The sequence below is a fragment of the Oncorhynchus keta genome, chromosome 29, assembly GCF_023373465.1.
Source record: "Oncorhynchus keta strain PuntledgeMale-10-30-2019 chromosome 29, Oket_V2, whole genome shotgun sequence".
NCBI lineage: Eukaryota > Metazoa > Chordata > Actinopteri > Salmoniformes > Salmonidae > Oncorhynchus > Oncorhynchus keta.
In genome coordinates, this window is record NC_068449.1 from 16654544 (window position 1) to 16668330 (window position 13787).

A 13787-nucleotide genomic window follows, 5' to 3' on the forward strand; every position below is an offset into this window, starting at 1 on the left:
TCGTTCTGAGCCCGGCCCGGCACAATCAAATCAACTGCGGTCGGACTCACTCTAGAGTCACTTGTGTCTTGATTATTTCATCAAACAGTGTGCTTAGCTTAAAGCATCAGACAAGCTCAGTACATATAAATGTATTTATTAAAACACATAGGCCAGGGTTCCCCAACTATATTGTTGAATATAACACCAGTAAATCGTCTTCAAGTATTCCCACGCATAATAGAGAGATCATATACAAGGTCTGAATAATATGTAAATATTATATCTGTTTGGGCTTGTGGTAAATTTGCAGTCTAACATGCCCGTCTGTATATGGAAAAATACACGTTAAAACATTTAGACCAATCGATTGGTCGAAAGAACAGATGACTCTCGGTCGACCAAGATTTGTTGTTGTTGTCGGGGACAGCCCTAAAATACACGGTATTCAATGTGACTCAAATGCATAGTGAAGTCAATACATGGAGTTGAAACAGCATTAATAAGCCAGATAATGATTTAGCTCTGTATCTCTGTAACCTAAATAGTGTCCATGTAAATCAAACATCTAAATGGACTGGGAATGAGCCAGCAGTGCACTGTTTTAGCCTTTGAACTAAATGAGTCCTTGTCTAGCCTATTTAATAATAAGCTAAGGACTCCCTCTGCAACTGGATCCAGGACTTCCTGACGGGCCGCCCCCCAGGTGGTAAGGGAAGGCAACACATCTCATCAATACTCGGGCCGACTCTCTTCTCTGTATACATCAATGATGTCGCTCTTGCTGCGGTTGATTCTCTGATACACCTCTACGCAGACGACACCATTCTGTATACTTCTGGCCCTTCTTTGGACACTGTGTTAACTAACCTCCAGACAAGCTTCAATGCCATACAACTCTCCTTCCGTGGCCTCTAACTGCTCTTAAATGCAAGTCAAACAAAAATACATGCTATTCAACCGATCACTGCCCGCACCTGCTCGCCCGTCCAGCATCACTACTCTAGACGGTTCTGACTACAACTAAATACCTAGGTGTCTGGTTAGACTGTAAACTCTCATTAACCATCTCCAATCCAAAATTAAATCTAGAATCGGCTTCCTATATCGCAACAAAGCATCCTTCACTCATGCTGCCAAACATACCCTCGTAAAACTGACGATCCTAGACTTCGGTGATGTCATCTATAAAATAGCCTCCAACACTCTACTCAACAAACTGGATGTAGTCTATCACAGTGCCATCTGTTGTGTCACCAAAGCCCCATACACTACCCACCATTGCAACTTGTACGCTCTCGTTGGTTGGCCCTCGCTTCATACTCGTTGCCAAACCCACTGGCTACAGGTTATCTACAAGTCTCTGCTAGGTAAAGCCCCGCCTTATCTCAGCTCACTGGTCACCATAGCAGCACCCACTCGTAGCACGCGCTCCAGGAGGTATATCTCACTGGTCACCACCAAAGCCAATTCCTCCTTTGGTCATCTTTCCTTCCAGTTCTCTGCTGCCAATAACTGGAACGAACTGCATAAATCTCGAAGCTGGACACTCATATCTCCCTCACTAGCTTTAAGTACCAGCTGTCAGAGCAGCTCACAGATCACTGCACCTGTACATAGTCCATCTGTAAACAGCCCATCCATCTACCTACCTCATCCCCATACTGTATTTATCTTGCTCCGTTGCACCCCAGTATCTCTACTTGCACATTCATCTTCTGCACATCTACCATTCCAGTGTTTAATTGCTATGTTGTAATTACTTTGCCACCATGGCCTATTTATTGCCTTAACTCCCTTATTTGACCTTATTTGCACTCACTGTATAGACATTTTGTTTTCTTTTGTTCTACTGTATTATTGACTATGTTTTGTTTATTCCATGTGTAACTCTGTTGTTGTATGTGTCCAATTGCTATGCTTTATCTTGGCCAGGTCACAGTTGCAAATGAGAACTTGTTCTCAACTAGCCTACATGGTTAAATAAAGGTTAAATCATTTATTTATGCATTTATAAAAATAAAAAAAATCTGCCACACTAATCCTCAACACGGGGGACCTCAGGGGTGCGTGCTTAGTCCCCTCCTGTTCACCCACGACTGCGTGGCCAGGCAAGACGCCAACACCATCATTAAGTTTGCCAACACAACAGTGGCAGGCTTGATCACCGACAACAAGGAGACAGCCTATAGGTCTTTCATCATGATTAGTTTAGCCCCAATGTCAGCTAGTCAAGATCGAAAGCTTCTCTTTGACAGGTGCGCTCCACAATCCCGTCACATCTCCAAATCTAATAATAAGGGCCAGCTTTGGCAAAGTTGCACTCCTTAGGTTACTTTATAAATGCTTTTCAAATGTTTTAGCTCCATACTGTCCTTTGGGAAAAATAGGCATTATTTACTAATGAGCTTTGACTATTTCCTTGGCTGTAATTCCTTTAGAGGCTGGGGAGGGTGAGTTGCTGGTTGGGTCTGGGACTGCTGTCCTCTGTTCTGCCCAGGGGGAGAAGAGACAGATATTTTCCAAAGCACTGGCTGTCATTACCCATGTTGGCGTGCTGCTCTGTGCTAGGAGACTGTGAGGTAGTGAAGTTGAGTTCTGATAAGTTTAGCCCTGGTCATAAACCGGCCATCAGCCCAGCAAACTACAGGAAGAGCAGCTGGCACAGAGCTAGGGAGAGAAGGAATACAACTAACCGAACCTGGTCTAGCCTAGCCTGAACAAAACCACGTCTGCTCTTGATCTGCCTGCCTGACTGCATGACGATCTGCCTGCCTGCCTGGCTGACTGCATGACGATCTGCCTGCCTGCCTGGCTGACTGCATGACGATCTGCCTGGCTGACTGCATGACGATCTGCCTGGCTGACTGCATGACGATCTGCCTGCCTGCCTGGCTGACTACATGACGATCTGCCTGCCTGCCTGGCTGACTGCATGACGATCTGCCTGCCTGCCTGGCTGACTGCATGACGATCTGCCTGCCTGCCTGGCTGACTGCATGACGATCTGCCTGCCTGCCTGGCTGACTGCATGACGATCTGCCTGCCTGGCTGACTGCATGACGATCTGCCTGCCTGGCTGACTGACTGCATGATGATCTGATGCACATTCAAATGATGACAGCTGTCTAAACATTGGTTCATTCTAGGGTTGTTCAAGATAGATTATTATTTTGACATAGGTGAGAAGGATTCTATTAGTCATTTGTCTAATGAATTAACAAATCACACGTCAGGTAGACACCACAAAGATACTGAGAGTCTAAAATGAGTTGTGTGGCTCATCATCCAGTACTCAAGTTGAAACAGGAGTCCATCAAATTTCCGGAGTCTACATGTGTCCCGCTCTGCCATCTAAAAATAGCTGCCAGCTACAACAGAAAATTACAAAAAACAAAAGCTGATTGTGTTTTAACTAGAGGCCATGGCCACTGTTCTAGATGTCACGTCGCCCACATATACTCTGTCTCTGTCACTTCCTGACTGGGGCCTAATGTAACGGATGGTGTAATGACACGACGGCGTCCTTGTAATCTGTTGCCATGGTGACACAGCTTCTCTAGATCAGCCTACAATGGCTTTACAAAACATATACATGGAAAAACCAGCAATAGTCTACTCCAAACTTGACGATTATTAGTTACCAATTTGCCTTTCGTACATTGACAGACTGCCTTTCACTATTACAAATCAAAGTGTATTGGTCACGTACACAGTTTAGCAGATGTTATAATAGCGGGAGCAGTGTAATGCTTGTGTTACTAGCTCAGTGCAGTAACGAATACAATTAACAACCCAATTAACACCATCAGTATTCCAAATGAACTCTATGCATATATACACCAAAAAGTTCAAGTGAGAATGATATGTACAGCAGTATATATTACAGTGATCTCTCAAGAATCCAGTATATAAATATGCTGTGTGCAGTGTAACAGTAATGAAATGTAGAGTAGTAGATATTAGAATGAGCGATGTTGAGAATACAGTATGTGGAAAAACTGTATGAAAGAAACATGAACATGAAAGAAACATGTTTATTGTCTCTATATACATGGGACAGCAGAGTTGGCTGTGTGTGAATGTATTTGTGGGTACAGGAGTCTTGAGTGTGTATGAGGTGTGTGTTTTGTCTCGTACTGCAGGACACTGTGTGATGGCTGTTCAGCAGTCTGATGGCCCGGAGACAGAAGCTGTTTTTCAGTCTTTCCGTATTTACATGACGACCAGCTATGATTCAACGGTGCTATATTTCAATGGAAATTCTTTCTCTTGTTAAGTCAAACACATGCCACATTCTCTTAAGTTGGTGACTAAATATAGATTTCGTTAGTGGCGACATTTCAAATGGTTCCCTGTGAAAAGTAATAAATGTAGTATGTTACTCCTAACAATAACAACTGGTCCTAACAGACTACGTGTGATAAAGCGATGGAATGCCAAACCCGTCTCCCAGCCAGCACAACTGTTCCAGATGGCCATGACCCACTCAATAAGACCAGAGCTGCCATCCAGGACACTGGATTATTCTAACAGCCTATTGGATTCAAGTTCAGAGGAGTATAACAAGTAGTGACCGTTCATTATATATTAGAAAGTAGGAGAAGGGAAACAACGGCTTGTTCACTAAGGGCCACCAGAAGCCGTCCTCTTTCTTTCATTCCCTGCAGGACTGGTGGGGTGAGGTTGACATTTACAGTTCCTCTCCCTTTGTTCTGAAACACTCCAACACCAATTACACTGTCTGCTGACAGTACCTTGTTAAGTCAGACTCACTCCACCTGGGTACTGTAGGACCTTTCGCTCTAAAACACCATTTATTCTCATTTCCTCTCCCTACGTCTGTTATTGTCTGTCATCCCTTTCTGGCCATCTATATCTGTTTTTGCCATGCCAAAATCTCCCAGCACAGTTAGATTGTCCAGTCAGTCTGCATGATAAGGTTGTGGGAAGCAGAGGGGGAGAGAGTGTGCACTGCACATGAGCACAACACATGTCCCTCCCTAGGGATCTCAGAGATGTCAGAGAGGGGGAGAGTGTGATGAGGGGGGGAGCCAAGGAGTCACACAGCACGAGCACTGTCCATAATGACATTGCCTATCGCTCGCACACACGCACTGACCTATTTCCCAGCCATAATGCCAGATCACTGAGCATCATGGGTAAAATCTGTGTGAATATTAACAGAAACAATCCACTATTTGGAATCCCAGCAGTTGATTTGTTCCAATCTGTTGACCAGATATGGAAATGAGATTGGCAAAATATTTGGCTATTTGGATTTGGCTTTCTAGATTTGGATTGAGAGGAGCTGGAGGGAAAGAGGGAGAGAGGTGAGATCAACAGCCTTGTCAGTTGGCTTGCTAGCGTGGTATGAGGGGAGCAGCGGTATTTATTCATCAATCCTGAGGGAGGGAGGGACGCTCTAACCCTACTCTGCCCTTGACCCCCATCGCGTGGAAACAGGGCCCTGGTCCAACTCTAAACCAATTACCAATGCTGATGATTGCAATAATACACCATGATGCCGCTGGTCATCATAATTCCCGGGAGATTGATTGGGATAGTTTATCTATCTAGATGGCAAGGCGGACAGTAGAGCCATTGTTTACAGATAAAAAACAAGCAGGATATAAGACAACAGCTGGACAATCAGGCTACTATGAGAGCTGAAGAAGCTGGCACTGCCACGCAATCAGGGCCTGGCACAGCAACAGCTGCCATTCGTTTTCCAGGTTGAGTCAGCCAATGATGGGTCACTGTGCGGCCACCCTCCATTCAAGGCCCGGAATGGCTGAATCAATGATATCACTGTTCACCATGCTTGACCTTTTATAAAGGAACCTATAGCCAACTAATCTTCAAGAGGCCAGGTGACATATGGTAAGCCTTATTAAGATGGCAAGGGTGTGGTTTGGTTTGCAATGATGGCCATAAGTAGGTTTGGAAAAGACACAGAGTGGAGAATGGCTCACCATGTGGCTCTGTGATTGGGTGGATCCATACATGGTGATGCCATTGGTTGGCGGGGTGGGCTGTGGCGTGTCTGATTGGACAAAGCCTCTTCTGTCGATGAGACTGAGGAGAGAAAGAGAAATATCTGAGAAAACCATTCAATTATATAATATTTTAGATCCCTTCCTTGACAAGTCCCAAGTCTATTTCAATACCATACTTTGAGGCAAGGCTGACACTGTACATTTATTTTGCATTTGTGAATGAAATGCTTTACTTTCTTTGAATACTCTTAATTTCAATCGTTGGCAGATATCCTTACACAATGTAAATCGATGTTAAGAGGATACAGAATGCAGATGAAATGAGATGACAGAGTTAATACTGTGAAAGAATAAGAGGGCCAGAAGAAGCACATAGAGAAACCCACTAAAGGAGCGTTGTATTTAATGTTTCATTCCGTATGCAGGCTCTCCTCTTAGTATTCAGTCAATGAGGTCATACAACGATCAGTGGAGTGAATCATTATCGCTGTTCTATCATTACCATTGCTGGGCTGACACATGGCTGAGTAGACAGGAACCTACTGAGGTTAAGCAACATGATTGAATTATAGTGTGTGTCTTTGTTTTGTGTGTGTGTGTGTGTGTGCTTGCTTGCATGTGTGTCTGTATAAAGGGGGTGTGTGAGTATGTGTAAGTGCATAGAGAGACTAAGTCATGGGCTAACCAACATCCATTCACCACCATAGAGCTGACCTGTGTCACTGTTTCATATCAACACACAGCCCCTCCAACGGAATGTGTGCGTGCACAGGGTAATCAGTAACAGAGAGACTGTTGACACAGAGCTAGCTAGTCTCTTACAGGAATTCACCAGACAGGCAGGCGGAGGTGGACTTGTGAAAACTGAAGACATATAGAATGTACACACACACACACCCTCCCTTCTAGCCCACCACCTGCCCAGTGACTCCTGTCCCTTGCTACCCAGTAGAGTTATTACCAGTGAGTAATGATGTGGGCAGTGGAGGCTGGGTTGGGACCGTTACACAGAGTGCAGCCAAACACACTGAAAGGCCCAGAGCTAAAAGCATTTTTAATTTCTCTCCCGTTTATTCACCGGTTCCCCCTGGCCCTGTACGTGTGTTTTACCTCACTGTTAATAACATGCTACTGTTGCACTGTAGCATGCCTTTATACATGTCCCAAATGGCACCCTATTCGCTATAGAGCCCTACGAGTCCTGGTCAAAAGTAGTGCACTACAGTACATAGGGAATAGGATGCTATTTGGCACTGAGCTTAGAGTTAAACCACAGAAGAGGAGCTGCGTCTCCAGTTGTCTCGTCAGCGAGGGAAACCTGGGCTGTAAAGATAAGAGAAGATAGAGGCTATCTAGGCTGAGTGAGTGTGAAGAACCAGAGCTTTCACCACAGAGAGTGTGTGTAGAATGTGAGGGGAGGCACGTAGGGTGTTGGGAGAGAGACAGGAGGCCATAGGTCATAACAGTCCTGGAACCGTAAAAGCCCTGGTTTCATACATGTTAACATTAGAAGCCTCCTCCCTAAATGTGTTTTATTCACTGCTTTAGCACACTCCGCCAACCCTGATGTCCTAGCCGTGTCTGAATCCTGGCTTAGGAAGGCCACCAAAAATGTAGAAATTTCCATCCCTAACTACAACATTTTCTGTCAAGATAGAACTGCCAAAGGGGGCGGAGTTGCAATCTACTGCAGAGATAGCCTGCAGTGTTCTCTCATACTATCCAGGTCTGTTCCCAAACAGTTTGAGCTTCTACTTCTAAAAATCCACCTTTCCAGAAATTAGACTCTCACTGTTGCCGCTTGTTATAGACCCCCCTCAGCTGTGCCCTGGACACCATATGTGAATTGATTGCCCCCCATCTATCTTCAGAGTTCGTACTGTTAGGTGACTTAAACTGGGATATGCTTAGCACCCCGGCCGTCCTACAATCTAAACTAGATGCCCTCAATCTCACACAAATTATCAAGGTCCTACAATCTAAACTAGATGCCCTCAATCTCATCTTCACAAATTATCAAGGAACCTACCAGGTACAACCTCCGTCATTGCCCAAATACAAACATGGCCCGGGTATCCTGGAAGGATATTGACCTCATCCCGTCAGTAGAGGATGCCTGGTTGTTCTTTCAAAGTGCTTTCCTCACCATCTTAAATAAGCATGCCCCATTCAAAAAAAATTGAAGTAAGAACAGATATAGCCCTTGGTTACCTCCAGACTTGACTGCCCTTGACTAGCACAAAAACATCCTGTGGCATACTGCATTAGGATCAAAATGCCCCCGTGGTATGCAACTTTTTAGGGAAGTCAGGATCCAATATACACAGTCAGTTAGGAAAGCTAAGGCTTGCTTTTTCAAACAGAAATTTGCATCCTGAAGCACTAATTCTAAAAAGTTTTGGGGCACCGTAAATTCCATGGAGAATAAGAGCACCTCCTCCCAGCTGCCCACTGCTCTGAGGCTAGGAAACACTGTCACCACGATAAATCTAAGATAATCGAGAATTTCAATAAGCATTTATCTACGGCCGGCCATGCTTTCCACCTGGCCAGCCATACCCCGGCCAACAGCCCTGCAACCCCGCAGCAACTTTCCCAAGCCCCCCCGCTTCTCCTTCACCCAAATCCAGATAGCTGATGTTCTGAAAGAGGTGCAAAATCTGGATCCCTACAAATCAGCTGGGCTAGACAATCTGGACCCTCTCTTTCTTATCCCCTATTACTAGCCTGTTCAACCTCTCTTTTGTATCGTCTAAGAACCCTAAAGATCGGAATGCTGCCGCGGCCATCCCCCTCTTCAAAAGGGGAGATACTCTAGACCCAAACTGTTACAGACCTATATCCATCCTGCCCTGCCTCTCTAAAGTCTTTGAAAGCCAAGTTAACAAACAGATCACAGACCATCTCGAATCCCACCGTACCTCCTCCACTATGCAATCTGGTTTCCGAGCTGGTCATGGGTGCACCTCAGCCACGCTAAAAAACAGTACTGTGCAGCCGTTTTCATCGACCTGGCCAAGGCTTTCGACTCTGTCAATCACTGCATTCGTATCGGCAGACTCAACAGCCTTGGTTTCTCAAATGACTGCCTCGCCTGGTTCTCCAACTACTTCGCAGATAGAGTTCAGTGTGTCAAATCAGAGGGCCTGTTGACAGGACCTCTGGCAGTCTCTATGGGGGTGCCACAGGGTTCAATTTGCTGGCAGACTCTTCTCTGTATACATCAATGATGACGCTCTTGCTGCTGGTGATTCCCTGATCCACCTCTACGCAGACGACACAATTCTGTATACATCTGGCCCTTCCTTGGACACTGTTAACAAACCTCCAAACGAGCGTCAATGCCATACAACACTCCTTCCGTGGCCTCCAACTGCTCTTAAATGCTAGTAAAACTAAATGCATGCTCTTTAACCGATTGCTGCCCGCCCGCCTAGCATCACTACTCTGGACGGTTCCGACTTAGAATATGTGGACAACTACAAATACCTAGGTGTCTGGTTAGACTGTAAACACTCCTTCCAGAGTCACATTAAGTATCTCCAATCCAAAATGAAATCTAGAATCGGCATACTATTTCACAAAGCCTCCTTCACTCATGCTGCCAAACACACCCTCGTAAAACTGACTATCCTAAGATCCTTGACTTGATCCACTCCACTTAGCAAATTGGATGTAGTCTATCACAGTTCCATCCATTTTGTCACCAAAGCCCCATATATTACTCACCACTGCGACCTGTACGCTCTCGTTGGCTGGCCCTTGCTACATATTCATCGCCAAATCCACTATCTATAAGTCTTTGCTAGGTAAAGCCCCGCCTTATCTTAGCTCACTGGTCACCATAGCAACACCCACCCGTAGCTCCAGCAGGTATATTTCACTGTTCATCCCCATTTATTTTCTTGCACTCCAGTATCTCTACCTGCACATCATCTTCTGCACATCACTCCAGTGTTAATGCTAAATTGTAATTATTTTGCCTCTATGGCCTATTTATTGCTTTACCTCCCTACTCTTCTACATTTGCACACACTGTACATACATTTTTCTATTGTCTTATTGACTGTACGTTTGTTTATCCCATGTGTAACTCTGTTGTTTTTGTCGCACTGCTTTGCTTTATCTTGTCCAGGTCGCAGTTGTAAATGAGAACTTGTTCTCAACTGGCCTACCTGGTTAAATAAAGGTGAAATAAATAATGTGGTTTCAACTATGAGTTATACACAGTGAGGCAATCCAAATGAAAGGGTTATATTGAATGCAAATTCTGTAGAGAAGGAAGTGTTGGATAAGACAAGCTAATAAGCAATCAATGGCTATGAGTCTATAGATACAATGACTACTACATCTAGCACTTCTATGTGCATAGTTTGATCTCACTGGGAGGTGCTGGAATCCGTTGTACTATCAGAGGTCTGAATGAGGAATAGCTGCAGGCAGAAGATTTCACAGCAGCAGCTTTCTAGCGAGATCAAGATGAGCTCTGTGTGACGGACCTATTTTAGCTTTCTGACAATGTAGGAAATTACAGTGACAGGAAAAACGGATTTCTCCTAGGATGAGAAGAACTATTGGATTTGAGATTTCTCTAAGACAGAGGGTGATAGTGTGCCATATGTTACATTCTGGGTAAATCCAAATATACAGAGCCAGATAGTGTCAGATCCGCACGCAAACACAGAACTGTCCTTACCTGGGTGGCAGGGGTCCACACAGTGCTGCACAGCAGTTGGTGAATATGTTTCCGTGGCTGTAAGGGTTATAATTGTCTTTCCCTCTTTTAGACGACCACGACCCTTTGATCTGAAACAGAAAAAGCCACAATCAGAGCAATAAACCAGGGGTTAAAAACGTAGTTGTATTTAAAAAAAGGGAAGATCAATTTCCTCAGACTTTTGACCGGAACTTTCAGTTCCTCCTGTATGCGTGTGTCTATAATGTCCCAGGCAGCTCTACAGTGGTGAGCGATGAGGCAAACTCAGATCTGGTTGTCTTCCCCCAAAGTCAACCATCCACTAGAGGAAAAAACAAACTGCTGCCTGGGTTTAGTAGTGTCTGTAATCAGGTAGGAGACAGGAGGAGGGGGTTTAGTAGTGTCTGTAATCAGGTGGGAGACAGGAGGAGGGGGTTTAGTAGTGTCTAATCAGGTGGGAGACAGGAGGAGGGGGTTTAGTAGTGTCTGTAATCAGGTAGGAGACAGGAGGAGGGGGTTTAGTAGTGTCTAATCAGGTGGGAGACAGGAGGAGGGGGTTTAGTAGTGTCTGTAATCTGGAAGGAGACAAGAGAAGGAGGGGGTTTAGTAGTGTCTGTCTAATCAGGTAGAAGACAGGAGAAGGAGGGGATTAGTAGTGGCTGTGTAATCAGGTAGGAGACAGGAGAAGGAGGGGGTTTAGTAGTGTCTAATCAGGTCGGAGACAGGAGAAGAAGGGGGTTCAGTAGTGTCTGTGTAATCAGGTAGAAGACAGGAGAAGAAGGGGGTTTCGTAGTGTCTGTGTAATATGGTAGGAAAAGGAGGGGGTTTAGTAGTGTCTGTGTAATCAGGTAGGAGACAGGAGGAGGAGGGGTTTAGTAGTGTGTGTAATCTGGTAGGAGTCAGTAGGAGGGGTTTTAGTAGTGTGTGTAATCTGGTAGGAGTCAGTAGGAGGGGTTTTAGTAGTGTCTGTGTAATCTGGTAGGATACAGGAGAAGGAGGGGGTTTAGTAGTGTCTGTGTAATCAGGTAGGATACAGGAGAAGGAGTGGGTTTAGTAGTGTCTGTGTAATCTGGTAGGAGACAGGAGGAGGGGGTTTAGTAGTGTCTGTGTAATCTGGTAGGAGACAGGAGGAGGGGGTTTAGTAGTGTCTGTGTAATCTGGTAGGAGACAGGAGGAGGGGGTTTAGTAGTGTCTGTAATCTGGTAGGAGACAGGAGGAGGGGGTTTAGTAGTGTGTGTAATCTGGTAAGAGACAGGGGAAGGGGGTTTAGTAGTGTGTGTAATCAGGTAGGAGACAGGAGGAGGGGGTTTAGTAGTGTCTGTGTAATCTGGTAGGAGACAGGAGGAGGGGGTTTAGTAGTGTGTGTAATCTGGTGGGAGACAGGAGAAGAGACAGGGGCTTTAGTAGTGTCTGTAATCTGGTAGGAGACAGGAAAGGGCTGGTGGTTTAGTAGTGTCTGTAATCTGGTAGGAGACAGGAAAGGGCTGGTGGTTTAGTAGTGTCTGTAATCTGGTAGGAGACAGGAAAGGGCTGGTGGTTTAGTAGTGTCTGTAATTTGTAAGTCACTCTGGATAAGAGCGTCTGGTAGGAGACAGGAAAGGGCTGGTGGTTTAGTAGTGTCTGTAATCTGGTAGGAGACAGGAGAAGGAGGGGGTTTAGTAGTGTCTAATCAGGTAGGAGACAGGAGGAGTGGGTTTAGTAGTGTCTGAAATCAGGTAGGAGACAGGAGAAGGAGGGGGTTTAGTAGTGTCTAATCAGGTAGGAGACAGGAGAAGAAGGGGTTTAGTGTGTCTGTAATCTGGTAGGAGACAGGAAAGGGCTGGTGGTTTAGTCATGTCTGTGTAATCTGGAAGGAGACAGGAGAAGGAGGGGTTTAGTAGTGTCTGTCTAATCAGGTAGGAGACAGGAGAAGGGGTTTAGTAGTGTCTGTTATCAGGTTGGAGACAGGAGGAGGGGGTTTAGTAGTGTGTGTAATCAGGTGGGAGACAGGAGAAGGAGGGGCTTTAGTAGTGTCTGTAATCTGGTAGGAGACAGGAAAGGGCTGGTGGTTTAGTAGTGTCTGTAATCTGGTAGGAGACAGGAGAAGGAGGGGGTTTAGTAGTGTCTAATCAGGTAGGAGACAGGAGATGGAGGGGTTTAGTAGTGTCTGTGTAATCTGGTAGGAGACAGGAGATGGCTGGGGGTTTAGTAGTGTCTGTGTAATCTGGTAGGAGACAGGAGATGGCTGGGGGTGTAGTAGTGTCTGTGTAATCTGGTAGGAGACAGGAGATGGAGGGGGTTTAGTAGTATCTGTGTAATCTGTTAGGAGACAGGAGATGGCTGGGGGTGTAGTAGTGCCTGTGTAATCTGGTAGGAGACAGGAGATGGTTGGGGGTGTAGTAGTGTCTGTGTAATCTGGTAGGAGACAGGAGATGGCTGAGGGTGTAGTAGTGTCTGTGTAATCTGGTAGGAGACAGGAGATGGCTGAGGGTGTAGTAGTGTCTGTGTAATCTGGTAGGAGACAGGAGATGGCTGGGAGTTTAGTAGTGTCTGTGTAATCTGGTAGGAGACAGGAGATGGCTGGGAGTTTAGTAGTGTCTGTGTAATCTGGTAGGAGACAGGAGATGGCTGGGAGTTTAGTAGTGTCTGTGTAATCTGGTAGGAGACAGGAGATGGCTGGGGGTGTAGTAGTGTCTGTGTAATCTGGTAGGAGACAGGAGATGGCTGGGGGTTCAGTAGTGTCTGTGTAATCTGGTAGGAGACAGGAGATGGCTGGGAGTTTAGTAGTGTCTGTGTAATCTGGTAGGAGACAGGAGATGGCTGGGAGTTTAGTAGTGTCTGTGTAATCTGGTAGGAGACAGGAGATGGCTGGGAGTTTAGTAGTATCTGTGTAATCTGGTAGGAGACAGGAGATGGCTGGGGGTTTAGTAGTGTCTGTGTAATCTGGTAGGAGACAGGAGATGGCTGGGGGTGTAGTAGTGTCTGTGTAATCTGGTAGGAGACAGGAGATGGCTGGGGGTTCAGTAGTATCTGTGTAATCTGGTAGGAGACAGGAGATGGCTGGGGGTGTAGTAGTGTCTGTGTAATCTGGTAGGAGACAGGAGATGGCTGGGGGTGTAGTAGTGTCTGTGTAA

At 45.6% G+C, this 13787-nt stretch overlaps 1 protein-coding gene across 7 annotated transcripts in view; it reads right to left on the reverse strand.

Moving 5' to 3' along the window:
• Positions 1-13787, reverse strand: part of LOC118362351 (palmitoyltransferase ZDHHC14-like) — a 92514-nt gene that overhangs the window by 1528 nt on the left and 77199 nt on the right. For all 7 annotated transcript variants that reach the window (XM_035742604.2, XM_035742602.2, XM_035742603.2 and 4 more), the window contains 2 exons: positions 10675-10784; positions 5955-6057 (listed from right to left, as the gene is read on the reverse strand). In XM_035742604.2, the coding sequence (XP_035598497.1) occupies positions 5955-6057; positions 10675-10784 (213 nt within the window). The remainder of the gene's footprint in view (positions 1-5954; positions 6058-10674; positions 10785-13787) is intronic.